The sequence below is a fragment of the Berghia stephanieae genome, chromosome 12 (genome assembly GCF_034508935.2).
Source record: "Berghia stephanieae isolate SIO BIC M18660-M18661 chromosome 12, UCSD_Bste_1.3, whole genome shotgun sequence".
NCBI lineage: Eukaryota > Metazoa > Mollusca > Gastropoda > Nudibranchia > Aeolidiidae > Berghia > Berghia stephanieae.
The window spans coordinates 38,438,788-38,466,125 of NC_088371.1; the positions used below are offsets into that span (position 1 = coordinate 38,438,788).

The following is a 27,338-nucleotide window of genomic DNA, read 5'->3' on the forward strand; positions in this document are numbered from 1 at the left end:
GGTGTTGGTTGTGGTTGTAGTAGTAGAGGTCGTGATGATGATGTGGTAGTGGTGATTGTAGTAGTAGTGGTAGTGATAATGTGATGCTGGTGGTTGTAGTAGTAGTGGTATTGATGATGATGTGGTAGTGGTGGTTGCAGTAGTAATGGTAGTGATGATGATATGGTGGTGGTTGTAATAGTGATGGTAGTTGTGGTAGTGGTAGTGATGATGATGTGGTGGTGGTTGTAGGAGTAGTTGTGGTACTGATGATGTGGTGGTGGTTGTAGTAGTAGTGGTAGTGATGATGATATGGTGGTGGTTGCAGTAGTAGTGGTAGTGATGATCGTTTTAATACTAGTGGCAGTGATGATGATGTTGTGGTTGGAGGGGGGGGGGGGGGGGGGGGGGGGAGGTATCCTTGGAACAAATTGACCTCACCGGAATTTAACGGAAGTTGCCCGGAGCCCGGATTTTTTTGCTCCAGACCGGAGTTTTTTCCGGTGAAACCGGAGTTTTGGCATCACTGCCAATGGATAATCAAGTATAATTCAGAAACGGCTTCAGATGCAACTTTGAAATTTTTACATGTGGTAATTCAACATCTCTGTAATACATTGCAAACAGAAAAATAATTATTTATTGAGAGAGAAAGGTATAGTTTAGAGCTGAAACAGCTGAAATCAAGGAAAAATAGATCACGACATGCAAATGAATGACCTATTGGAATTTTGGAAAAATCGACAATTAAATATTTATTCACAGGTAGATAGACCAAATACACCACTGAATCGGCGTCATTTAGTTGTTCACTTTGAACTTTTCAAACTCGCTGTGATTATCCCCAGACAGGTGTCTGGGGATAACCAAAATTCGTTATCCCAAGACATATATTTGAAACTCCGCTCCTTTAAACAATTATCCACATTCCAGAATATGGAATGTTTCCAAATGCACATAGAAATAAAGAAAGTTAATAAAATATCTATAAAAACATAAAATTAACCAACATTAAATCAGCTGTTACTACATGTACACAATATGCGTCGACTTCGAAGTGGGTGTCATGGCCGAATGGTTTAGTCGTCTGCCCTGGAACGTTTACCAGAATCGACGTTGCAGGTTCAAATCCTGGTTCCGCCACTATTTTTTTTTTTTTTTACATTCCGTCTTCTTTTTACAGAACGGTACAAGGGATAAATGTCCCATCCATCCTCCCCCCACCTCTTTTTTTAAAAAACCCTCTCTCTCTCTTAGTTCCTTTCTAGTTTCTAGCAAATTGTCATATTTGTCCCCACTCCGATCTCAAAAAGTGACTAAAAAGGATAAAAAGCAAACAAACAGAAATATTCAGAGAGCGACTAAATGGTCCGATAGAGGAGAAAAAAACAAACAATATTAAAAAAAAAAAATAAAAACAATTTTAAGAGATTCGTGCTCAGAAACGGAACCAAAGTTCAAACAAAAAGGAGAAAAGAATAGACTCGCACAAAAAAAAAAAAAAGGGGGGGGGGATGGATGGGACATTTATCCCTTGCAACGTTCTGTAAAATGAAGACGGAATTTTTTTTTTTTTTTAAAGTGGCGGAACCAGGATTCGAACCTACAACGTCGATTCTGGTAAAACTTCCAGGGCAGACGACTAAACCATTCGGCAGAGACGCCAACTTTAAATTTGGCTCACAGGAGTTTCAGCCACCACTCGTAGGAATTTCAATGCCGAAAGAGGAATTTCAGTGCACACAAAAAAAGGAATTCGAATGGTATTTAGCATTGTGTTTACATATTGTATAGTTCTAAATAGATAACTGATTAGAATTATATTATGATACATAAACACATTGCAAATTACAATCCCGCAAAGTTTTCTTATTTCAAATGAAGTAAAGCGTCAAAACCTAATGGTAGAGATTGTAGTACTGGTGGTAGTGAGGATGAAGATGTGATAGTGGTTGATGTAGATGTAGTGGTAGTGATGATGATATGGTGGTGGCGGTTGTAGTAGTGGTGGTAGTGATGTTGATGTGATGGTGATGGTGGTTGTAGTACAAATGGTAGTGGTGATGATGATGTGGTGGTGGTGGTTGTGGTAGTAGTAGTGGTGGTAGTGATGAAGATGACGTGGTGGTGGTACTTGTAGTAGTAGTGGTAGTAATTATGATGATGTGGTGGTGGTTGTAGTAGTATTAGTGATAGTGATGATGGTGGTGGTGGTTGTAGTAGTAGTGGTAGTGATGATGTGGCGGTGGTGGTTGTAGTAGTAGCGGTAATGATGATGTGGTTGTGGTGGTTGTAGTAGTAGTGGTAGTGATGATGATGATGCTGTAGTAGTTGTTGTTATAGTAGTAGTAGTAGTAGTAGTAGTAGTAGTAGTAGTAGTAGTAGTAGTCGTAGTAGTAGTAGTAGTAGTAGTAGTATTGTAGTAGTAGTAGTAGTAGTAGTAGTAGTAGCAGTAGTAGTAGTGGTACTAGTAGTGGTAGCAGTAGTAGTAGTAGTAGTAGTAGTAGTAGTAGTAGTAGTAGTAGTAGTAGTAGTAGTAGTAGTAGTAGTAGTAGTAGTATTACTAGTAGTAGTAGTAGTAGTAGTAGTAGTAGTAGTAGTAGTAGTAGTAGTAGTAGTAGTAGTAGTAGTGGTGATGATGATGTGGTGGTTGTAGTAGCAGTGGTAGTGATGATGATGATGTGGTGGTGGTGGTTGTGGTAGTAGTAGTGGTGGTAGTGCTGAAGATGACGTGGTGGTGGTACTTGTAGTAGTAGTGGTAGTGATGATGATGATGTGGTGGTGGTTGTAGTAGTATTAGTGGTAGTGATGATGATGTGGTGGTGGTGGTTGTAGTAGTATTAGTGGTAGTGATGATGTGGTGGTGGTGGTTGTAGTAGTAGTGGTAGTGATGATGTGGTGGTGGTGGCGGTGGTGGTGGTTGTAGTAGTAACGGCAATGATGATGTGGTAGTAGTAGTAGTAGTAGTAGTAGTAGTAGTAGTAGTAGTAGTAGTAGTAGTAGTAGTAGTAGCAGTAGTAGTAGTAGTAGTAGTGGTAGTAGTAGTGGCAGTAGTAGTGGCAGTAGTAGTAGTAGTAGTAGTAGTAGTAGTAGTAGTAGTATAGTAGTAGTAGTAGTAGTAGTAGTAGTGAGTAGCAGTAGTAGTAGTAGTAGTAGTAGTAGTAGTAGTAGTGTAGTAGTAGTAGTAGTGGTGATGATGATGTGGTGGTTGTAGTAGCAGTGGTAGTGATGATGATGATGTGGTGGTGGTGGTTGTGGTAGTAGTAGTAGTGGTGGTAGTGATGAAGATGACGTGGTGGTGGTACTTGTAGTAGTAGTGGTAGTAATTATGATGATGTGGTGGTGGTTGTAGTAGTTTTAGTGATAGTGATGATGTGGTGGTGGTGGTTGTAGTATAGTAGTGGTAGTGATGATGTGGCGTGGTGGTTGTAGTAGTAGCGGTAATGATGATGTGGTTGTGGTGGTTGTAGTAGTAGTGGTTGTGATGATGTGGTGGTGGTTGTAGTACTAGTGGTAATGATGTGGTGGTGGTGGTGGTGGTTGCAGTAGTAGTTGTAGTGATGTGGTGGTGGGGTTGTAGTAGTAGTAGTAGTATGGTAATGATGATGTGGTGGTGGTGTTGTAGTAGTAAAGGTCGTGATGATGATGTGATACTGGTGGTTGTAGTAGTAGTGTAGTGATGATGTGATGCTGGTGGTTGTAGTAGTAGTGGTAGTGAGGATGATGTGGAGGTTGTGGTGTAGTAGTAGTGGTTGTGATGATGATGTGGTCGTGGTGGTTGTAATGTTGATGGTGGTACTGTTAGTGATGATGATGATGTGTTGGTGGTTGCTGAAGTAGTAGTTGTGGTAATGATGATGATGTGGTGGTGGTGGTTGTAGTATGGTAGTGATGATGATGTGGTGGTGGTTGCAGTAGTAGTGGTGTGATGATGGTTTAATACTATGGTAATGATGATGATGTGGTGGTTGGAAAGGGGGGGGGGGGGAGATCCTGGAACAAACTGACCTCACCGGAATTTGACGGAAGTTGCCCGGAGCCCGGAATTTTTTGCTCCAGACCGGAGTTTTTTCCGGTGAAACCGGAGTTTTGGCATCACTGCATTCGGCCATGACACCCACTTCGAAGTCGACGCATATTGTGTATATGTAGTAACAACTGATTTAATGTTGGTTAATTTTATGTTTTTATAGATATTTTATTAACTTTCCTTATTTCTATGTGCATTCGGAAACATTCCATATTCTGGAATGTGGATAATTGTTTAAAGGAGCGGAGTTGCAAATATGTGTCTGGGGATAACGAAATTTGGTTATCGCCAGACAGGTGTCTGGGGATAATGAAAGACCAGCCTTTTCGTTATCCCCAGACACTCCCCCGTTCCCCTAAATTGGACAGACGTCTGTCAAATGATGAAAAACGTCTAAATCAACAGTGAAAAATCAATCGGAAAAAAAGGAAGAGAATTGTAAATTATAAAATGAATGCATGGACATGAAAACGCCAATTAATTGAGTAATTTAAAACAAAAATAACTTCCATAAATGGAATATATTGTAAGATATAAAGTTTTGATGTGGATTGACGAAGTTATCTCTCAAACGCAGCAGACGACAGGAAGTGAATCAGTATAATAAGTATAAGAAAATGGCAGCTTCTGTAAACAATCGAGGCCAATTTCTGTATTTTGGGGAGCTCTAACTTCTGAGTGCAAACATATTTTGCTCTGAAATTTTTAGAGAAGCTACTTTAATATGAATATGTATCTCAGAAGGACTTTTTTTTTAATTAAGAAGGACCATCTCTGGTTTAAAAGTTATAAGCGTTTAAACACATATACTCTCTTTACGCAAAGATTTCTCAAAATCATGATATAGGAAGATAATAATATTAGCATCATTGTATGTAGAATTTTATGCCCTTTCCAATGTCTAGATCTAAATCTAATACATGCCATTTCATTCCACTGAGAAAGAAGAATGAACATTTTAAAATCACTCCTAAATTTTTTCCCGTCAAAAACGGAAACAGAAATCCTCGCCTGTTTTCAACTCGCGAGAGCTACTTCTTGCAAGTGTCTAAATAAAGTTCCAAAAAAACGAGTTTCATCTTACAGCGAGCCTACCGGCCGGAGGCCAATGTACTGGAGTGAGTATCAAAATCAAGGCAAACTTGATCAAAGTCAAAGAATCACAAAGTGCCTAGATAGTCTCGACTGCATGACTCCATTATTGACAGACTCTGTGAATGGGAATGTGTTGTGAACTAGCTTAATTTAAATTGAATTAATAATTACTCTATCGAACCATATACCTTTAAAATTAAGTATCTGTGCTAGATAGATACGTTTCAATTAGATCAATTTCAGGACGGGAAATAAGTCATCGTTTTGTTTTTTCCGCCATGATATTTTTTGTCAACAATCACAAATCGACAAACTTAATGATTGGTCAGATTTTGATAATGTAAAAAATTGAACTTAAAGAGTTTCGTTTCGGATAGTTTCGTTTTCAAAGTTTCCAACCTCAAACTCCTACCTAATACAAACATTACAATTTGCTTGCCATTTATTTCATTTATTATGTTCGGTAAGAGGACAATTGGCCAAGGCATGATATTTTCACAAGCTATGGTCATGTTCATTACTAATTCTAACTTGTATACAAATCAACTGAAACGTTGCCGTTGGCAAAAGGAAAACATGTCTGGTCTGAACTCTGAACAGTACATTTTTTGGGGGTCCTTCCGTAAGCTCCTACATCCCCAGTATTCTTGTTCTAGTAGGGGGTTGGGGGGGGGGGGCTTAAAAAAAAAGTTCCTCCCCCTCCCAGACCCCCTACTAGATCATTATAAAAAACAAGAATACTAGGGATGTAGATGTAGGGAGCTTTCGGAAGGCCTCCCCATTTTTTCCTACAATTTCAACTGTGACTGTACTATCTATTACTTCATCCATCTTCATTACCCGTGTTTCTGCACATCCGTTGTCAATTTTCTTCAAGAAAAACATGATGCTGTAATAATACGCAGTGGCTACGTTCACGGCCGCCGTGAACACTGGGCAGTAAAAGTAATGTTCTCTAATTCTCTAATATGAGATTAAATGTCACAGTTGTAGATGATCTGAATCTCGTTATATGCTGGGGTCAATCTACACTACACACACTGTCTGTTCACCTCGGCTGGGGTCGATGCCCATTTTTAATTAAAAAAAAAAAATAATTTTATAGAAAAAGACATTTTTATTTACTTCTTTATTCATTATTATTATTATTATTATTATTATTATTATTATTATTATTATTATTATTATTATTATTATTATTATTATTATTAACATCTAAAGTAAAAGAAACATCAGATTCATGCAGTGAAAATTTATTATTATTATTATTATTATTATTATTATTATTATTATATTATTATTATTATTATTATTATTATTATTATTATTATTATTATTATTATTATTATTATTATTATTATTATTATTATTATTATTATTATTATTATTATTATTATTATTATTATTATTATTATTATTATTATTATTATATTATTATTGTTGTTATTATTATTATTATTATTATTATTATTATTATTATTATTATTATTATTATTATTATATTATTATTGTTATTATATTATTATTATTATTACTATTATTATTATTATCATTATTATTATTATTATTATTATTGTTATTATTAATATTATAATATTATTATTATTGTTGTTATTATTATTATATTGAATTGTTATTATTGTTATTATTATTATTATTATTATTATTATTATTATTATTATTATTATTATTATTATTATATTGTTATTATTATTATTATTATTATATTGTTATTATTGTTATTATTATTAATGACAGGACTAGTTTAGCAGTCTTAAATAATATGTCAAGAATCACAGAGGCTATTATAGTTGCACTATCCAATCAATACTAATGTTTAAGACCTGTTTTGTTGTTTGTTTTTTGTTTTTGTGTGTGTGTGTGTGTTGTGTGTTTGTGGTTTAATTATCTCTAAATTCAAAATCAATTTCCTGAGTTGGTCGTCAATTACATTTATTCTGACACATTTATTACTACAGTATTACTATTGCTCATGACTGTGTTTTAGATCGTTCATTATTTTCAGATGCCGCCTCTACCACTTGTTCTTCTTCTATGTATTTTCTGGCATTATACAATTTTACATTTAACAAGCGATCAGGTCTTTATGTCAATATAAGATAAAAATTCATCCCTAACTCCAACTTCAACAGACTAATTTTCACCTTCCTGCACCAATCATCAACATCAGCAATATGTCTGCCTGTGATTTGATTGAGATGCTGAAGAGGATTGACTATCCAGATGCAGCAAAGTTAGACCCCAACTCTCTTGATTGGGCCTTTGGAGATCCAAAAACGTCGTCTTTCATGCAATGGGTTTGCAGTATTGGCAAGGAAAATGTGCTGAGTCCGCAAGAAATGGAAGCGTAGGTTTCTGTAGTTCTAGATTTTATCTTTCGAATGATTCTATTTTTTTTGTTGTTGGTTTAATTTGTTGGTTCAATGAATTACATATTGTCATCATGTTTTTAAAAAGTTAATTCTTGATACAGTCGCATCTCCATAATCCGGCACTCCACAAGTCGGATGTCTCCATTATCCAGACAGGTTGTCTGGGGATGGATTTTTCTTCTTCTTTGTTTTTGATATTTTATCAACTGATTCCACTATCCAAATACCTATCTAATCCCACTGGGACATGACTGTGTTTACACGAGAAGTTTTTTTTTTTTTCTTTTAAGATTTGATTTTAACTGATTTTGAAAACACTCGGTTTTCTTCTTTCTTTTTTCATTTTTTTTTTTTTTGGTCTTTTTTTCTTTTTTCTTTTATTGTATTTTTTCTCTTTACTTTTTTATGCTTTAAAAAAAAAAAATATACAGTTTCAATTTTTTGATGATAGATGAACTTGAAAATGCAGAGATGCTGCCTTTTACTTTTAGATGGTTGGAATATATTTTTAACCAATCACATTTTATTCCAGCTATCAGAATCTTAGAAAAGCTGGCAAAATCCTAACTGGGTCACACTTGAAAGATGCCCTGGCAGTGTCTGCGACAACCCAACAAGATAATGATGACGTAGATGAAGTGGAGGATGATGACTGTGATGAGTCACAGCTACAGTAAGTCTTTTGTTTACTGGGATACTGAACATGCGAAATGTGATGCTTTCGTTGAGCTTTCTTTCACGATAAACAGGCGATTGTCTGAGGATTTGAACGGTAAAATTCTGACAAATCGCTCGCAGAATTAGTTTTTTTCTTTTTTTTGTTGTTGTTGTATAATTTTAAATTATAAATTTTATTAATCCATAAGAATATTGGATTTACAAACGTGAATAAAAGAAGAATGAGTAAATAAGCGTTTGTAAAAATATATTTAAATACTTTGACTTACTTGACTTAGATGCCTTTCGCGTCTCGACCGAAAGATCGGGTCGCCTTGGCTGTTTCCAGTATTTCCTGTGTGAGGTGTCTCCAATATTGCCGGTCCTCTGCTAGGGTTCTCAGATTTTCAAGGTCCCCTGCCGTTATGAGACTAATGCTTTGTCCAAGTGTTGTGAGGTTTTTGTTTAGGATCACAGGGAGTGTTGTGATCGGTCTTCCTCTGAAAAGGTTCCCGTGTTTTTGGAAGTATCCCGACATGGCTTGGTTAGCTGGTATGTTTTTGTCCCTGCGTAGAATGTGACCGAAAAGTTGCCATCGTTGTTGTAAAATGTCAAGGGAGATTGGTCTTTCTTTTGTGATCTTATAGAGTGAATCATTTGAGATCTTTTTTGGGTATTTGATGTCCAGTACCCTTCTTAGCTGTGTGCGATGGAAGGCATCCAGATGTTCTTCTTCGGATTTTGTCAACGCCCAAGTGCCGCAGTTATACAGAAGTACCGGTTTTACAAGAGCAGGTACAGTTTCAGTTTGGTTTTTCTCTTTATTTTGTCACCTCTAATCCATACATTGGTGAGTTTACTGAGTGCGGCGTTTGATAGCTGTTTTCTTCTTTGTACATCCTCGGTGTCTCCAATTAGTGAGCCGACTTTCTTTGTTCTTTTCCATTCCTCTTTGTTCCTCGATATTGTTGTAAATTCGGTTTTATTGGCATTGACTTGGAGGTTATATTTCATGAGGGTATTTTGTATGATGTCTATATTTGCTGGTGTTGATCCAATAAAATCGACATCATCTGCATAGGCGATTTCTCTAGGGATTGCATTCTCAATATGAGTCGTTGGTTTTGGGATGACTTTTCGAACTTCTTTCAGAGCGTGTTCTAAGTATATTGTGAACAGAATCGGGCTCAGACTATCTCCTTGGGGGGTCCCGATGTTACTTTCGAACTGCGTCTGTTTTGTGGCCCCGTATATCCTTGGTTGTATCTTTGTGTTGCTGAGGAGAAATCGGATTATTCGGAGCTCGTCTTCGTCTACTATGTCTGTTAATATCTCCAAAAGTTTTCCTCTGTCGATCGTATCAAAGGCTGCGGACATATCGATTCCGGTTATTGTTATGGATATGTTTTCTTTGAGTGCCTTTGCTGCCAACCATTTATGTGTCCATACAACGTCCGATGTGCTTCGGTCTTGGCGAAACCCGCTTTGGCTATGTGATAGATATTTTTCTATTTTCGGTCTAATTCTGTTGAGGACAATAGTTGACAGTGTTTTTCTTATGGTATTCAGTAATGTTATTGGGCGCAGGTTGTCTACGGGTCCTTTCGTTTTTCCTGGTTTTTGTATTGTAATTAGGACACCGCTGTTTATATCCCGGTCTTTGTGTGTTGAGAATGTTTTGTTCATTATGTTTGCAATGCTCAGATCCAGGGAGAGGGTACCGATTTCAGCAATTCAGCGGGAATTTCATCTTCGCCTGGGGATCTGTTATTGTTTAGGCACTTTATGCTATTTCTAACTTCAGTTGTTGTGATGCGGTTGTTTAGGTCTCTAGGGTTTCCTGAGAAGGGCGATATTTGTGAGACTTGTTTGTGAAATTTCTGCTGGAAGTGGTCAGTTACAATGTCAAGGATATCGTTGGGATTTGTTGTCTGTTTGCCAAATTTATCCTGTAGTTTTGGGTTCTCGAATGGTTTTCGGTTCAGAGATTTCGTCGCTTTGAACATAGACGATGCGTTATTTTTGGACTTTTCTATGTCTTCCACTTTTTTGTCTAATTCCTCGTTTCTGTGTTTTATTGTAAGTGATCGAATTGAATGCAGTATTTTGTTTCGTTCCGTTTTCAGGTTTATTATTTCTTCCGAGTCTTTCGTGTTTTGTATCCTGATCCTAAGTTCTTTTTGTTGCCGCGATAGATCGTTAATAGCGATGTTAGGCGTTCGATTTGGTTTGTTCTTAGTTGTATTAATAGAGCCTGCACTTTCTTCCCCCGCATATTTCATTGCCGCTTGCGTCTCTTTCCATTCATTGTTTGGATTGCTGTTTTGCTTTATTTTCCATAGACTTGAGTTAAGTTCATATTGGTAATGAATGCGACATTCTCCCTCATTTACTATTTTTGCCGTGTTTATTTTGACTGCCGTTTTACCTTTCTGTCTTCGTTGTCTGTACACATTTATGTTGAAATTCGTTTTTACAAGTTTGTGATCGGATGTTAGCAGTGTACCACCGTATGATCGCGAGTTGGTTGAGTAGTGTTTATGGCGGTGTCGACATATGATATAGTCTATTTGGTTATAAAGAAAAATAGTAAATAGATTAAAAGTAAAGTTCGTTTATGATTTTAATATTGATGCATAGAATATATTATATAACATATAGATGAAGCAAGATACGATAGATTGAATTTTTGTAATGTTGTGTAAATATATCAATAATGAAAGTCAATTTCATAAATTTTAAAGAGATAATGATGGGTGTTAATGAAAAACTTCAGATCACAGTTTAAAATTAAAAAGCCTGTTGTCAGTGAGAAGAGAGGACTACCAATGCTCTCGCTCTTCGTGTAACGACATATCATCCGGCAGCTTCTTTTGAGATATTTTTTAATGTTTGGACAACAGATGAGAAGCATCATCACTTTTCTTTGTGATGTCCTGAAGGCAACATCTCGCAGACAAGGAGTTAAAGCAGTCGATGGAATATGTCGATTGATATTGTGCTTGTCGTTGGAATGGCAAGAGATTTTGCCTTCCCATACAGATAAACCAAATGTCATAACACTTTCTATGACAGTTCTGTAAAACAAAGTGCACAATGTTTTATCAATTTTAAATTCACAAGTTTTGATAAAAGTTACATGATTCGTTTCTTGATTTTGCACTTCATAACCTTACTGCGGTCAGTTTATTTCAGACAATGGTCAGCTACAACATCTAGGTGTTTATAATCAGAGACTATTTCCTCAGCCTGTTGATTTATTACGATAGTCTGGTAGGTAACGACTGTCACATTTACGTATGTGAATTTTCCAACACGATGTGTTCTTACCCTCTTACCTAATTGAAAAAAGTTATAATGGCTCCTTTGTAGGCTGTTAACATGGGACCACTTCCAATACGTTTAGTGGATGTTTTGCCATATAAAAGTTCACTATCTTTCTTTGTTTTTCAGGTCTGATGTGGATGGTCTAGAGGAAACAGTTGCTCGACTTCAAGAAGGAAAGAAGACCTTGTTGAAGCAAAGGCAGCAACTAGAGTAAGTGTTCACAAGTTATATTGAGGGTTTTCCCCCTCCCCAAGCAACATCAATAGCCATTTTCATTATCTGAAGATTCACACAAATATTATTGTTTTCACAGTAATATCACCTAAAAGGCATCATGTCACATCCTACGTATTAAGTGTTGCTGTTGGTCAGGGACCATTAGTAAAGCGCTTTGAGCATGTTTAGGGGATATTGCGCTATATAAAAAGCTTAATATCAATATCAATAAATGTAATTTTATATTTTATTTCTCCAAATTTGATCCTAATAAGTTGACTTTTTAAAAATATATATATATATAATAAAATGTTGTTTGTTTTGTTCAACTATCCAGTTCTAAAATGATGACCTTAAAGACCAAACAGTCCAGACTAGACAATCTGGCTAGTAAAGCCAAGAGAGAGTGTGATGGTGTGTTCAATTCAAGCAGTGCGTATAGTTCCAAGGTGAATACCTTTTATTTTTTATTTTTATTAGATATTATGGAATCACTCAAATCAAATAATATATAATATAAGTATTAGAAGGTTATATAATATATATATAGTTATACAATATAATAACAAAGTTGAATTTTCCATTGAAGATTTTGATGTTTATACTTGTATAATTGGATCTGTGAGTCTTTTTGTGTGTTATAAACACATGGAAAGTGAAGAGAGGCGAGATTAGGTTAGATAAATGTATCATTATAGAGACTGATTATTTGTGTGTTTGTGTATTTTCAGTAATTACATATAAACTGTTAGTATAGAATATTTATTTTCATTACATGCACAATTTCAAATTGTAGAAGGGATGTTATATGTACTTTTCATCTTTTAGGGGGGGGGGATGAAGATTCTGATTTTCAAGTCAAAATCCTGTATCCTGTTTTATCAGCCCTGTCAGTGTCAATTGGCAGGTTGTGGTAGTGATATTGATTGTGAGATACATTTATGGTGTTCAATGGGGTAAAGAGTTTAAAGTGCCTTTCCCAAGGACTCAGCTCTAGGACCTGGATTTAAACCCATCCAATCACACATCTGTCAACATCGCTTGCCTGTAGTAGGCAAGGTGCCATAAAGACAGACATGTTTATTTATTAATTTTTAAAATGAGAATTCTGTATTACTTTAATCCACAGATTGACTCAGCGTTGAAGAATTTGACTCAAAGTGTCCAAAACATCACCACATTGTACACCCCTCCTACAGAGCCAGATCGAGGTGTACGATTTGCCTCTAGTAAAAGTGATAACACGGAAGCTGCCTTTCTGTCCCAAGTGGATCTGTCTCGATTCCACCAAGCTGAGGAAAGGTTTTCTCAAGACCTGACAGCGTACACGAAGAAGCGATTCTTTGAAGTAGGTTATTGAAATTAATTAAGTTCTTGCAGCAAAAGTTGGGCCAATCACAAAATTAGATTTAATTAATTGATTCGTTAATTTATTTTTATACTTGTTAATTTTTTCTTTGCAGGAGGGATGTAGTTCCTATACCAGACTTGTCAAGTCTTCCAATTTTGTCTGGAGACTCCCAGTATTTTGTCATTTCTCTTGCTCTCCTGGCAAAGACCATCGAACATCCTACAAATTTTTGAGGGCTGAGAATCAGTCAGTATATTTCCAAAGGTTTCCTAAATTTTTATTTTCAGACCTTGCCTCAATGCGTTCGACTGGTGGATTCCACTGAGTGCCTTTAATTTTTTTTTTCAGAGGAAGAGAAATGCATGCTTTTTATGCAAATACAGTGAATGCACGCCATATTAGAGACGTCACAAGCTGGTCATGTGATAGTCATGACCTGCTTGTCCTACATTTTTGAGTATGTCTGTCCCAGTTTTAAAGGGTATCAAACTGGTCGATTTCTGAATTGGAATTGGGATTTAAATGTTGTTCTTTATGACTTGCTAGGGAAGCATATGGTGGTCAGATTTGTCAGGCAAGAGATTGATGAACACACTGATGAATGGAATGCAACCCTTGCTAGAGACGTCACAAGCTGTACCACTATAATCTTTGTGTAAAAGGATCTCATCACGTTTTATGTTTATCAATTACGTCATTAAAATTTGATATTTTATTCATTCAAATTATATGTTTTGAGGCCCAAAATACGGCATGAGGCACATGTGAGTTGGTTGGTTGCTGGGGACTGAACAAAAGAGTGAAAATGGAGAGGCTTCGTATGGGAACAAAACAGACAATGGACGTTTCGGGGTACAAACCCTTCGTCAGCAAAACAATACACAAATTAACATGGAAAACAAATAAAATGAAGTAAAATGCAAAATGACTTGCATTTTACTCCATTTTCACTCTTTCGTTAGTATTTTCACGATCACCGGATTCAGGCAGCTCCTCCCGTTTTCTACTTTTCCGTGTGGATTGAACAAAAGGTTATGTCAAGTAGTGTAAACCATGGGGTTAAAAAGGCCAAGACCATAAACATTCCTTCAACAAGATACCTAGATTAACCAAACATCAGCGTTTACGTGCCCTTTGTATGATGGAGGCCACTTTGTCACAAAGAGAGGCTGCATTTGTTTCTAATTATATTTCTTCATTACTGATCAGGTCATAACGGGAGATCTAAAAGATTCAGATGCAGATGTTGTTGTTTTGGGTTTTTTTTGTTTTTTTTTTGTTTTGTTTTTGTTATTACATTTTTTAGTTTAGATTTTTAAAATTCTGTTCAATACATTTTCAAATTATATTTTTCATGTGTCAACAAAGTAAATAGTAAATAGTAAATAATGAATTGATATAGCGCCTAAACATCCATGTTAATCGTGCTCTGAGGCGCTTTACATAATAAAAATAAAAATGTTTAAAAACAACAAAATTAAAAATCACGACACTACATGATACATAATAAGCATGCATACAAAAACAAAATCCTAGCAACATCTATTTCATGAAAAATAAGCCTCACGGAACAACTCAGTCTTCAGATATTTCCTGAAAGATGATAGATTTTCACAGAACTTTGTCCGAGGACTAAGTGCGTTTCATAGGCGTGGAGCTATGAATGAAAAGGCTTCTCTCCCCTCCAACAGTTACTGTCAACAAAGCATACTCTTCGTGAAGTTGACCAACCTATTGCCCCTTTCTCTTTTGCCAGGGCATGGCCGACATAGCTGGCACCAGAGAGACAGACCAGTACAGCCTACTTGACATCAGCCAGCCAGAGAACATCTTAGTAGACGATGACCAATGTGATAGGGAATCCTTTTTAGAAGACTGCAGGGAATTTGCTCTTCTACAAAAAATGTCAGTTTTACTTATGACCATTAATTTTATTGCCAATAAGAAAACACAACAGACCTAAATTTCTGTATGGGGTTCCTGACCTCCCATAGTGGGCAGGGAGGCACTTAATGTGTCTTCTATCCCCCTATATCTGCTTTCTGTCTTTGTCTTGGAATAGGATTACTTGGTTTTGTTTTGGCCCTGGCTGGATACCATAGCTGAGAGGGAAACAGTCAAATGTATCCTGTTCGTTTTGGGAGATGGTATTTTTTTCTTGTAAATCATCTCTTTGTTATGTATTGTTAGTTATGTAATATGTAAACATTTGAGTGTGTTCCTCTTAGTGGGATCCTGTGCTGGGGTCTGGATGAGACTTTAGATTATCTCAAACTAAGTACTTTGATGGTGTGCTCTTGGAATCTACATCTGTTCCTTATTTGAACCAATTCTCCTTGTCTCACTTTTTCTTGGGTGCTTTGATTGTAAATCTAGAATATTTTGACTACTCTATTTTCTTTTGTTTACTGGCACTGATATGACCTTAATGTGTTGCAAGCGCTGTGAAACCTTAAAAGCAAAAACAGATTATAATTTTTAATCGATATCTATATATATGAGATGTCCTCTGTCATGATATATACCATATCCAACTTATCACAGATGATTTTCAAAATCTATCCAACAACCTGATAAATCAAAATCATAACAATAAACTCTCTCCATATTCACCCGACACTTGTAAAACAAAAATAGCAAATTTTATCATCTTTATCTGCTACACACATTTTTAAAAAGTGATGGTTAAGACTTTAAAGTTTTGTTTTGCTACAATTCTTTATACATTTTAGATGCTCGATTGACGAGTTTGTAAAGTGAGATGTATAGTAGTGATTAACTTACTCAATCCTAGAAGTTTTTGTTACTTTTGAAAATTGGAAAAATTTTATTTAAAATGAGGATGTGCATAGATCGTTTTATTCAACTACAATTAATATGTAAAAATTAAGAACATTATCTTTGATACTAAGCCTATAATTTGTCTCAGAAAAATGTAATAAATAGACATGGGGTAAAAGTAACCCCGGGTATACTACGGATATAGTCGGTGTTAGGGTTGATTGAGTTAAGCAAGCTTTGAAAACATGTCAGGCTTTCAAACTGCCTATTATTTACCCCCCCCCCCCTCTTTTTTTTTTCTCCAATTTTAAAATCTGAGCTGTAGCTTGTAGTATTAAGTCTTCCTCTTCAGAGAGAGTTAGAGAGAGAGAGAGAGACTGAGAGTGAGATAGATAGATAGATAGATAGAGTAAGTGAGAGAGAGAGAGAGAGAATTTTGAATGGATTGAAGTTATTGTTATGCGCCTAGAGCTTTATTGTATAGAGGATTGGGTGCAATATAAATAAATTTCATTATTATTATTATTTATCATTTGTTCTGTTTTTTAATTTTGTTTTTCTGACCAGTTTCCCCAAGAGTGAGATCAACCGCCTCAATGCCCTGGTCAATGCCAAGAAAGCCATGCAAGGCGTCCAGGAAGCCAAATCTATCCTCCATCTTCTCAAGACCGACAAATTCCCAACCTCCGCGTCCACCATTAGGTTTGTCTTTCCTGCTATGGACAAGGTTATTGTTCGGTTCACAGTTTGAAGAACTAGACATTTAACCCTATTTTTCTAGTGTTAAATAGACAGATATGTCGATAGGACGTACGTTCTGCCATAACATTTTTCGTTGTTATTGGCAGGATGTGTGGGAAAAAACTCTGGCCCCCTGCCTGGGATCTGTGCGTGTTTCACTTCACATGCATTACCCCACTCAACTCAGCTGTGAATAGGAAGTGGTGAAAATGATAAGAGTGTTATTCCAATAATGGCTATCAGGCGACTTGTAATGTATGAAATGGAAATTTGGATCCAAATGACCTGCTGAGGGAATACATTAAGTATTGGGAAGTGTATTGAGTTGAGCATTGTCAAATGTGCTATACAAATGTTCATATTGTTTATTTACTATACTTGTGTATGTGTGTGTGTTAAAAAAGCATTAAATAATTATATCCCTGGATATATATATGACTTCGTACACCCCTATTTCCAAAGTAGAAATCTAAGATTTAATAGCAAAATAGAACAATCTTATCTAATCGTAAATCATCCCACAAAATTGGTGAACAATTGTTTGAATTTTCGGCACCCCATTTTTTAAATGCTCCCGCAAGATATTAGAAGTGCCGACTCGTCAGCTTTCAAATCTAAATGGAAAACTCACCTTTTCGTCTCATGATTTCTCTTTTGTAAATGAAGTTTTATCTTTCATGTGTGTCGAATGTTTTGCCTATTCGCTATGTGCATTATTGGATTTGCTATGTTTTAAAAAAAATTTTCATTATATTTATTTATATGATGAATGTAAAGTGCCTAGAGCCTCTTAGAATGGTGGTAAGGCACTATGTAAATGTCGTTTATTATCATTATTATTATTATTATTATAATTATTATTATTATTATTATTATTATTATTATTATTATTATTATTATTATTATTATTATTATTATTATTATTATTATTATTATATTATTATTATTATTATTATTATTATTATTATTATTATTATATTATTATTATTATTATATTATTATATTATTATATTCATTATTATTGTTATATTATTATATTATTATTATTTATTATTATTATTATTATTATTATTATTATTATTATTATTATTATTATTATTATATTATTATTATTATTATTATTATTATTATTATTATTATTATTATTATTATTATTATTATTATTGTTTAATCTTATTTCAGTCATTTACAATCCCGAGCCGAGGACCTCGTACGCCAATCCAGAGATGAGGCATCCCAGTACCAATCAGCCATTCCAGAACTGGTCAAAGAACTCGGTACTTTACAGGGTACCGAAATCCTCACTGGGAATTATGAATTGAAATTGAAGAGACAAGACTACTTCACCAAAAACCAAGATCGGGTATGTTTTCTCAGTCTTCAATATAAATGGATAAATTATTATGAACATTTGTTGGATGGGAGCATCACCCTTGAATCATATACCTATGATGTTCGCATGGGTGTACGATCCGATAGTGATGTCGATTCTTCTTCTCTTTACTCGCCTATCCTGCTTCTTTGGTTTGTGATTGTATTTTTGACAGGGGATATTTTTTTTTTCTATAAATCTTCTGCCTGTTTGTTCTTGGTTATTTATAATTTAGCTTATGATATCTTTAGGTTATGATTTTGATTTACATTTGTACTATTTTTGTTAGATTGCTTGTTTTTTTGTTTCAGCGGTCTCTCATATAACCTCAATTGTGTTGGAAGAGACCTAAAGCAACAACAAACAGAACATTTGTACAGCACATTTCCATATATTTGCCATGCTCTGTGCGTTTCAAAATGGTTCACTTTATTCTCCCAGCAGGCCATATGGAACAAACTTCTTTTTAATCTGACCAAGTCACCTGTTGGGTAATCTGTATTGTACTCGCATTCTCACATATTTCAACTTATAATCAGTCCTCTGTACTGAGTTACAAATACTGTAATAACTCTTGACTATATGGATATCCATTTATGCTTGTTCAAGCTAATTTACACCCCTTTCATTTTCTTCCATTGGCGTCTTTAAAAAAAATAAACAAAAAAAACTAAACATTCTCAAAGCGCTTTACCCTGGCCAGCAGCAACACTTAACATGTAGGACCTAACATGGCGCCTGTTAGGAGATATTACAATTTTTTTTTTCGGACAGACGGCCATGTACTCATGTGAGTGAATAGCCTTTTCCAAGGAATCAACTAAGCGCTGAGCGAAGCTCGAACCCAGAACTTTCCGATCTGAAAGCGAGTGTCATACCACAAGACCACATAGCCGCACAGGAAAGAAAAAGAAATTTCCCACACACTTCAAAAGTGATTTTACACCACTTGAGGCAGTCGTTTTTGGAGGGATACTCTCATAGACGAGCTGGTGGAGCATTTGTATCGTAATCTCATATCAAAAATGTGTTCAAAAATTGTTCTTGTTTTTGTTTTGCATGACAGTGGGTCACAGATGATACAACTAGAGTCTGAATTTTCTAGGAAAAAACTTTAGTTCATTGAGTTTTATCATGATCAGCCTAGGCAAAGGATATTGGTGAGAGTGATTGGCGCATAAAAGCTATATACCAGTGCTGATGGTTGTCCTCGGATCCGCGATTTTTGTGTCAGAGGAGGAATTTCCTCAATCAAATTTTCTGGCTTTGAGAGATTTCATGTGTGGTGGAACAAACTGGTGCAGCTTCCCCACTATCCAGAAGATAGCTAGAGTAGTTTATCATCTCAATGGCTCTAAAAATGGGGGTTAGTGAAGTAAACATGTGGTGTAAAGAAAACCATTCATAATTTTCCTCCTTTTTCCCTTTTTGTCACCATCAGCACTGATTTACAAAAGTTATCTTTATTGGTTGCTGTAGTTTTGGATTAAACTTCATATCTCCCACTTCATCTCCCACAGGTCATTGAATATCTGGAAGGTCAGAGGTCACGCAGTGAGTTGTTACTCATGTTCTATGACCTTGAGTTGAGATTCCATGAGCGGGTTCACCATCTCTTGTGTGCTGCTGAGAAAATGTTGGAGTCTCACCTTCATGACTGGAACCAGCGCATGGTATGCCTTTGGTTCTCTAAGGATGGCGTGTTGAAATTAGGGCTCTATCTTTCTTTCTCTCTTACTACTCCAATTGTATGAAAAACAATTCATAATTTATCAATACTTTTTCAAAACTGACTTTGATAATGAGTTTATTAATCCTTGTTCCAAATTACAACTGGTTATCAGTCCTTTTTGTCCCTACAAATTATTAAAAAGAAACAGATTTCTAGAGATAAATTCCTTGATGAAATTGCTGGAAAATTCAAGGTTTCATGAAACCCAACTTATAATATTTGAAATCTTTATCACAACTAAAATCCTTTGTTCCAATTTAAAAATAAGAAAAATAGTTGTTTGAGAACCCCCCCCCCCCCCACCCCCTGCCTCCGCCCCAAAGACAGCTAAACATCCTTGCCATCTTAAGGAAAAAGACCCTATGTTTATTTGGAATAAGAGGCCATATAAGGTCTTTTTCCTTAAGACGGCAGATCTGACCCTTGGGTTATGAGTTCGATATCTATCACCTTTGTTGACCCTTCATAAAATAAAATAAAAATAAATAAATAAATTCCCTTTATTCATTTCCAAGGGGAAATTTTTCTCAGAAGACTGGAATAACCCAGGCGTCAGCCGCAGTGCAGCGCCGCAAAGTGAGCTAAGGCTAGGTGACTTGCTCAAGGCCACACAACGCGGCGGGTAGTCGAACTCGGTACCTTTCGGGTACGAAGCAAAGACCAGACCGCTGAGCCATGCTGTCCCATATAGCCCTGTATCATCCATTGGGTTTGTTTTTCTTTTTTTCTAAAAATGAATCATTTTGTTTTAATAATAGAAAGATATTCAGATGGTATTTGTATGTTTCCTGGGATATTGTTGTTAATAGACATTTATGTTTTATTGTGAGTTATCTCTCTTTGGGTTTAATTGTTAGACCTTTCTCTTCTTCTTCTTCTTCTTCTTCTTCTTCTTCTTCTTCTTCTTCTTCTTCTTCTTCTTCTTCTTCTTCTTCTTCTTCTTCCTCTTCTTCCCAATTTTCTGTAATATATCTTTGACGATCAAAGATATAAGTCCTAGAAGATAATATTTATCCCAGTTTCTATACCATTAAACAGACAATAGCAATTGCTTGCTACCCTTTTAATAGTCTATTGCAAAGTAATCGTTACCAGATCTAAGAAAGTCTACCAGCCAAATACTGCAGGTTGGTCAGAAAACCAATTTGACTGCATCTTGAATTGACATGTGCGGCTATGTGGTCTCGTGGTATGATACTCGCTTTCAGATCGCAAGGTCCTTGGTTCGAGCCGGTGGTCAGAAAACCAATTTGACTGCTCCCTGGATTGACATTGGGCCTCTTTCTTGTGAAGGGAGTGAGTGGTCCAAAAAACAACAACTGAGTTATTCGGATTCCCTTTTTTCACACATTCCCTGTGTGCCTTTTTCAATTATTCCTACAACTAGAAATGCTTGGATGACCCAGATTTAAACCGTGCCAAGTTTGAGCGCAACGTGGTGGATGCCCGAGACACATCCTGTAACGCCATCCACCAAATGATGGGTATGTATATATATATGAGCCAAGGTCAAAAGGTGCCCGCCTGATACCAGTGTTAAGAAAATTTGATTTTTACTTAATTATGGGCTGTTTTCATTGGGTTAATGCTTGTAATCAATTGATAATATGAAGAAGAGATAAAATGAGATAGCTCAACATACTCTGTTCAACAGAATATGAAATAAACAACTTGAAAGTCAAATTTCAATACTGTTTGGCATGTACTTAAAACGAGGTCAACGCATCACCTTTTTAGAAATCATGTAGAAATTAAATGTGATGTTTTAGCTCACGTGATTGAAATTTGACTAATAGTATAAAGTCAAAATTTACTTTTAAACGCAATTGCAGTATATTACATATCTGATTAAGTTTCATATAGAGTTCTTAAAAAGTTGGTGTTGCTTGTGACCTTTGGTGTCATCAAACACAGCACAATACTAAGACTCGACACGAAACTTTAAAGCTCATGTTTAATGTTTATAAAATGTTTTATTATGAGAAAAAAGCATAGATTTACTATCTGAATTCAAATCTTGGAGTAAATGTATACCGTTTTGCCGATATTGAGGTTTATTGGTTTTGGTGTCATTTGTCACAAGCAACACGGCATGCGTGAACACGTGGAAGTTTGTTTCGTTAAATGGCGATTCGCAATTTTGATCCACCCTTCTTACCAGTCTTTAAAGTGCAACACTTTCATTTGCCTTTCCAGCGTGGCTCCAGGCAGGAGAGGTAAGTTGAACTTTGGTGTCATCGCTATTTTACATTGTCACAAGCAACACTTGATATTGGATATTACAAAGTGCCACCAAAAAATTATGTTTTCAGCTGTTATTCTATTTACAAATATGATATTATGACATCTCACATAAGACTGATTTTGACACAATTAATTATTTCCTTGTAATTCTAATTTTTTATGTTTCAGGGTTGTATCAATCAAGAAAAAGACAAAACTTAATCTTTTGACGAATCCAGATAAAAGAAGGGTTGTCAAGAAATTTGATTTGATTTACTATCAACACACTAAATTACTACAAACTAGCAGATTTGAGCAGTAGGGCGGATGTTACGGTATGGTTACATGAATTCATTACCATGGCTGATATTTATCTAACTTCTGGTACTTTTTGTGACCATTGGTGTCATTGGTTAAAATGTCACAGGTGACACTTAAGTTTGAAGTTTCTAATGTATTTCTGTTTTCATGTTCTTCAAAGCTTGAAATGTCATTGAATTACATTTTAACAGGCTATATTACATGTGTTCAGTTGCTATTCTTGATTTATTGAGGCAAAATTGCGTTCTCGTGCCGATTTTGACCAAAGTAATAGCAACAATGGTATTACTAATATCTAAGCATATTTCCAATTTGAAAGTATTTAGTTTCTTAAAATATCATTGAATTTCATTTTATAGTAGGTTATTGTGCTTTTTTGACTGAAAATAATGATATATTATGGACGAAAGTATGATTTGGTGTTGCTTGTGACATAAGTAATGGTGTCACCGGTCTTATGTCACAAGTCACATTCAGATGCTCTAATTTCCATGTATATTTCTATTTTTGAAGTCTTTGGTTTCTGAAATGTTATTAAATTCCATATTTAACTGTGGTTATTACACTGGTTTGACTGAAATTAATGATATATTGTCGAAATTGCAATTTGGTATTGCTTGTGACATAAGTAATGGTGTCATCGGTCTAATGTCACAAGTGACCCAATGTCGCTAAATAAGATATGCTTTGGTCGCATTATTTCACAAAATTTTATTCCACAAGTTTCTGAACATTGCTGGTAATAAGCATATGCAATATTGTTGTTGTTGTTAATGCACAAACATTTTTATGAAATAATATATTTGCATTCTATGTTGCTTGTGACCGATGACACCAAAAAGCAACATTTTCTCCAATAGTTGGTAATATTATTGTACTATGATTGTTGTTGATTGTGTCTTTTTGTCTATAACTTACTAAATAAAGTTTGATACTCAACAAAAATCATTTGGTTATTGAGTTTTTTGTCTCATTTTGGTGTCACCGGTCACAGGTGACACCAGCAACCTATAGGTATTGTTGACGATATTATGCTGCGTTAGACCTTAAAGTTATCTAAAGGGCCTTTGATTCATGAAGTACAGGGTTTTTGCTACACATATAGAAACATGAATGGACTATTATGTCACTTTTATTTTGAGAAAAAAAATTGGCACCTTTTGACCTTGGCTCATATATAATTAGAAATGGTTTTTGTTTATTCATCTTAACAACGCCAATACCACGTTATCTCATTCGTCTGTAGCGTTTCATTCATCCTGTTATGTTGATAAAGGGGAAACCCAAAACATCGATTTTATCTGTTTTCGTATATCAAGTTGAAGCTTACATTCAATTTCACATTATTTATTTCTTCGAGCTTCGAGTAGCAACACCTCTCTCTTGTGAGTTTAAGCTAAACATTTTTAACACTATTAAAAATAATAATAATAATAATAATCATCATCATCTTTTATGTCCAAATAGGCAATTATTCTGGTTTACATACTGGGGATCGAACCTGAGACCTGATTACCATTATATTGGCTGATATACATTAGTTCATTGTTTGAATTGAATTGTCCTTTTCCCCTGGGTGGGGATCCTGACCTCCCATAGTGGGCAGGGAGGTACATGCTGTGTCTTCTATCCCCCCATACCCGTTTTCCAATTGTTTCCTGTCATTGTCTTGGAATGAGATTACTTAGTTTTGTCCTGATCCTTGCCGGAGTTCCTTGGCTGGGAGGGAAACAGTCGAATGTATAGTTATAGTTTTGGGAGATAATATTTTTTTCCTTGTAAATCATCTCTCTGTTATGCATTGTATTATGTTTAGTTTACAGATTATATTATATGATTGGTACACATTTGATTGTATTCCTCTTAGTTGGGACCTGTGCTTGTGTCTGGATGAGACTTTTAGGTGATCTCAAACTAAGTACTTTGACGGTGTGCTCTTGGAATCTACATCTGTTCCCTATTTGAACCAGTTCCCCTTTGTCTTACCTTTTCTTTTGTGCTTTAATTGTAATTCTTGAACTTTTTACTATCCCATATTCTTATTTTTTACTTACGCTGATATGACCTTAATGTGTTGCAAGCGCCGTAAAACCCTTAAAAACAAAAACAAATGTCCTTTTCCCTCTGCCATACATCAAAAATTATCCAATTATCAATTTTGTAAAACCTTTCTTCTTCACCCTAAGCCAAATGCCCGACAACAAATTTGTCCTCTGAGGAAGCCAACCGAGACTTGTATTTACCCCTGACCAAGGTGAAGGACGCGGCCACTTTGCTTTACTCCTCCTACCAATCCAGTGTTGATACTCGACAAGTGGACGACGAAGCTCTTAACCAAAACACCTCTCTCTTGTGAGTTTAAGCTAAACATTTTTAACACTATTAATAATAATAATAATAATAATAATAATAATAATAATAATAATAATAATAATAATCTTTATTGTCCAAATAGGCAATTATTCTGGTTTAAAGACTCTAAAAAAAAGCGCCTCTTTTCTTGTTTTAATCTATTTGTGATACTGATAGTCAAAATCACAAGGGAGCAATTCTGATGTTTTCATGTAGGATTGGAGCCCACAAATTCCAACCCAAGGACTTACTATACACGTTGACATACCTTTTTTCTCTTCGTTTTTTTTTCTTTTTTTTTTTAAACACAAAAATGGTAGTTACTGTCTTTTTTGGCATAGCATTCCCTCTTTCATCTACTGTTCCAACATATAGTCAGTACTTTCAATTTTTCTGACCTTTACAAAGCAGGTGAAGTGGAATCTTATTTCTTCTTTCAACAGATGTGAAAGAAATCCCTTTGTCTGTGAATGTGAATAAGTTTGAATAAAAAGAAAGAATAGAAAATGCTCTGGCTCTGGGGTGAAAGAGCATTTCATTTGTACGGCTATGTGGTCTAGTGGTATGACTCTCGCTTTCGAATCGGAAGGTCCTGGGTTTGAGCCTCGCTCGGCGCATAGTTGGGTCCTTGGAGAAGGCTCTTTACTTACATTCTCTCACTGTACTCAGGTGTAAAACGAGTACTTGGCCGTTAACAGCGTTGTCTTTGTCCAAAAATTTGTCATATCGCCTAACAGATGTCATGTCCCGTCCTACATGTTAAATGTTGCTGTTGACCAGGGACCCCTTGTAAAGCGCTTTGAGCACATTCAGTGGGTATTGCGCTATATAAAAAAGCTCAATATTTCAACAGATGTGACAGAAATCCCTTAATCTGTGAATAAGTTTGAAGAAAAAGAAAGAATAGACAAAGCTCTGGCTCTGGGATGAAAAAAGCATTTCATTTCTCCCCTCAAAAGGAAAAGATATTCGATTTAAAAAATGTAGCTATATATTAGACTTTGCATAGTACAATTACTAATAAGTGCAAAACGAAGACCTGTGACATTATATCTGCTTTGCTCCTCATTTCTCTTTACATTGTAACCAGATGGATTCCAATATATCACAATTGATTGAACCTAAGACCGACGATTTTAGATTTTAGATTTGTCTTCTGGAGATTTTTTTTTTTTTTTGGGTGGAAGGGGGGGGGGGGGGGGTGGAGGTCTTTTTTCACATAGGTCAACTCAATCTGAAACCTTTTGGTTATCTGATTATCATTTTTTCTGACACTGATTCGAGAATAAAACCCCAATGAAACAAATTGAATTTTTTTAAAAACAGTAAATAAATTCCATCTTATGAACCTCAAAGAGGAGACAGACCTCTTTTATCTATTCTAAATTTTTTATAATCAGAGATGAATGCGTGAGAGATGGAAAGGCTACCCTGTATGCTGAGTCTAGTACGTCATCAGAGTTACCTAACATGTCACCAGCAGATGTACAGGATTCCATGGTGGCGCTGCAAGGCTCTATCTCGACCTTGACCTCAAATTTAGGCAGGATTGTTAAAGATATCCAGCAAAAGAAAAAGGTGAGAGATGGAAATTTCCAAATTTGAGTTTTGTCCAGCTTTTGCAGCCCCATTCGTTCTCACATGTAAAAGAATGTGGATATCAGATGTCAAAACTCCAGTCTGGAGCAAAAAAAAAAAAACCCCAAAAAAACAGGTTATGGGCAACTTGAGTTAAATTCCAGTGAGTCAAAAGTGTTGCTGTTGGCTAGGAACCCCTTGTAAAGCGCTTTTAGCCCATTTAATGGATATTGCATTATATAAAATTAAAATCTCAAGTTTTTGTTATTTTTTTTTGTAATGATTATTTTTTTTCTTTGTTTTATTTTGCTTTGTCTGTTTTGTTTTTTTACTACAACCAACACCACATCATATTCATTACTATGCATTTCATTTGACCTTTTAATATTTACATGATATTATTCAGTTTTAGAGATTTAATTAATTTTGTGGGATCGGGGACGGTAATTTGGTATTGTGTTTTAATATTTTATAGTCCTAAATATTTAGGATTTTGTATGTGGAAATCTTCTAGAATGGTTTAGGTTGGTTGTTAAGCAGACCTGCCAACCGTTCACATTCCACAAGTGGAATCAGAATGCCTGAAAATAGGAATTTGAGACAAAAAATAGGAATTTGCTCTTTTTTAAAAAATTATTCTTACCATTATCATCATTTTTGAAAATCGGAATTTTATTTTAGAGATAAAGGCAGAATAATACAAAAAGGAAGTGTGAAAATAGGAATGATTCCGCCAAAAGTGGAAGGGTTGGCAGGTATGGATAAGTCTATTGATGAATTTCATTCATTCATACAGCGTTTTTCTATATCTCGTTTGATCCCCCAGTTGTTGAAGGGCAACCCAGTCCTAGTCAAGGAGAGACAAATGTACAGTTTATTCCACACCAAGCCAGAGCGTCTCATTTCCACCATCGTCGGCTTGGAGGAAAAACTGAAGATATCTGCTAGTAGTGTCAGTCGTGTTGCTGCTGGTGGTGGTGGGGCAAGTGGTGGTGGTGGTGGTGGGGCAGATCTCAAATGAGTCGCATGCCTTTCGTGAATAATATTTGTGTAAATAAACATATGTCATGATTCAATCGTTTGTTGGTTGTTTTTTTTTGTTTTTTGGTTGTTTGTTTGTATTTTGTTCGTTTTTTTAGTTGTTTTTTTTTTTTTTATAGGGAGTGGAGAGACTCTCCTGGGAGAGGGTC

At 35.6% G+C, this 27,338-nt stretch overlaps 2 protein-coding genes across 5 annotated transcripts in view; one reads left to right on the forward strand and one right to left on the reverse strand.

The window, feature by feature from the left end:
* The window catches only part of LOC144958317 (uncharacterized), a 52,334-nt gene extending 46,920 nt beyond the window's left edge, over nt 1–5,414 (reverse strand). For 2 of the 3 annotated variants that reach the window (XM_078890212.1, XM_078890215.1), the window contains exon 1: nt 5,293–5,411. The gene's annotated coding sequence lies outside the window, so the exon portion shown is untranslated. Of the gene's footprint in view, nt 1–5,292 lie in introns of all 3 variants that reach the window. The other variant, XM_078890214.1, reaches the window with a different exon arrangement.
* On the forward strand, nt 5,063–27,224 carry LOC144958318 (HAUS augmin-like complex subunit 3). 2 transcript variants are annotated; one of them, XM_078890217.1, is made up of 14 exons: nt 5,063–5,127; nt 7,258–7,472; nt 8,030–8,170; nt 11,608–11,691; nt 12,035–12,146; nt 12,827–13,045; nt 14,805–14,953; nt 16,397–16,531; nt 17,753–17,933; nt 19,463–19,615; nt 21,062–21,158; nt 24,405–24,570; nt 25,971–26,148; nt 26,975–27,224. In XM_078890217.1, the coding sequence occupies exons 2-14, from the start codon at nt 7,300–7,302 to the stop codon at nt 27,167–27,169; spliced, it is 1,983 nt and encodes a 660-aa protein (XP_078746343.1). In that variant the 5' UTR covers nt 5,063–5,127; nt 7,258–7,299; the 3' UTR covers nt 27,170–27,224. The 2 variants fall into 2 exon arrangements, with proteins under 2 accessions (XP_078746343.1, XP_078746342.1); XM_078890216.1 differs by lacking the exon at nt 5,063–5,127 and adding an exon at nt 5,455–5,567.
* Nucleotides 27,225–27,338: the final 114 nt, after the last annotated feature.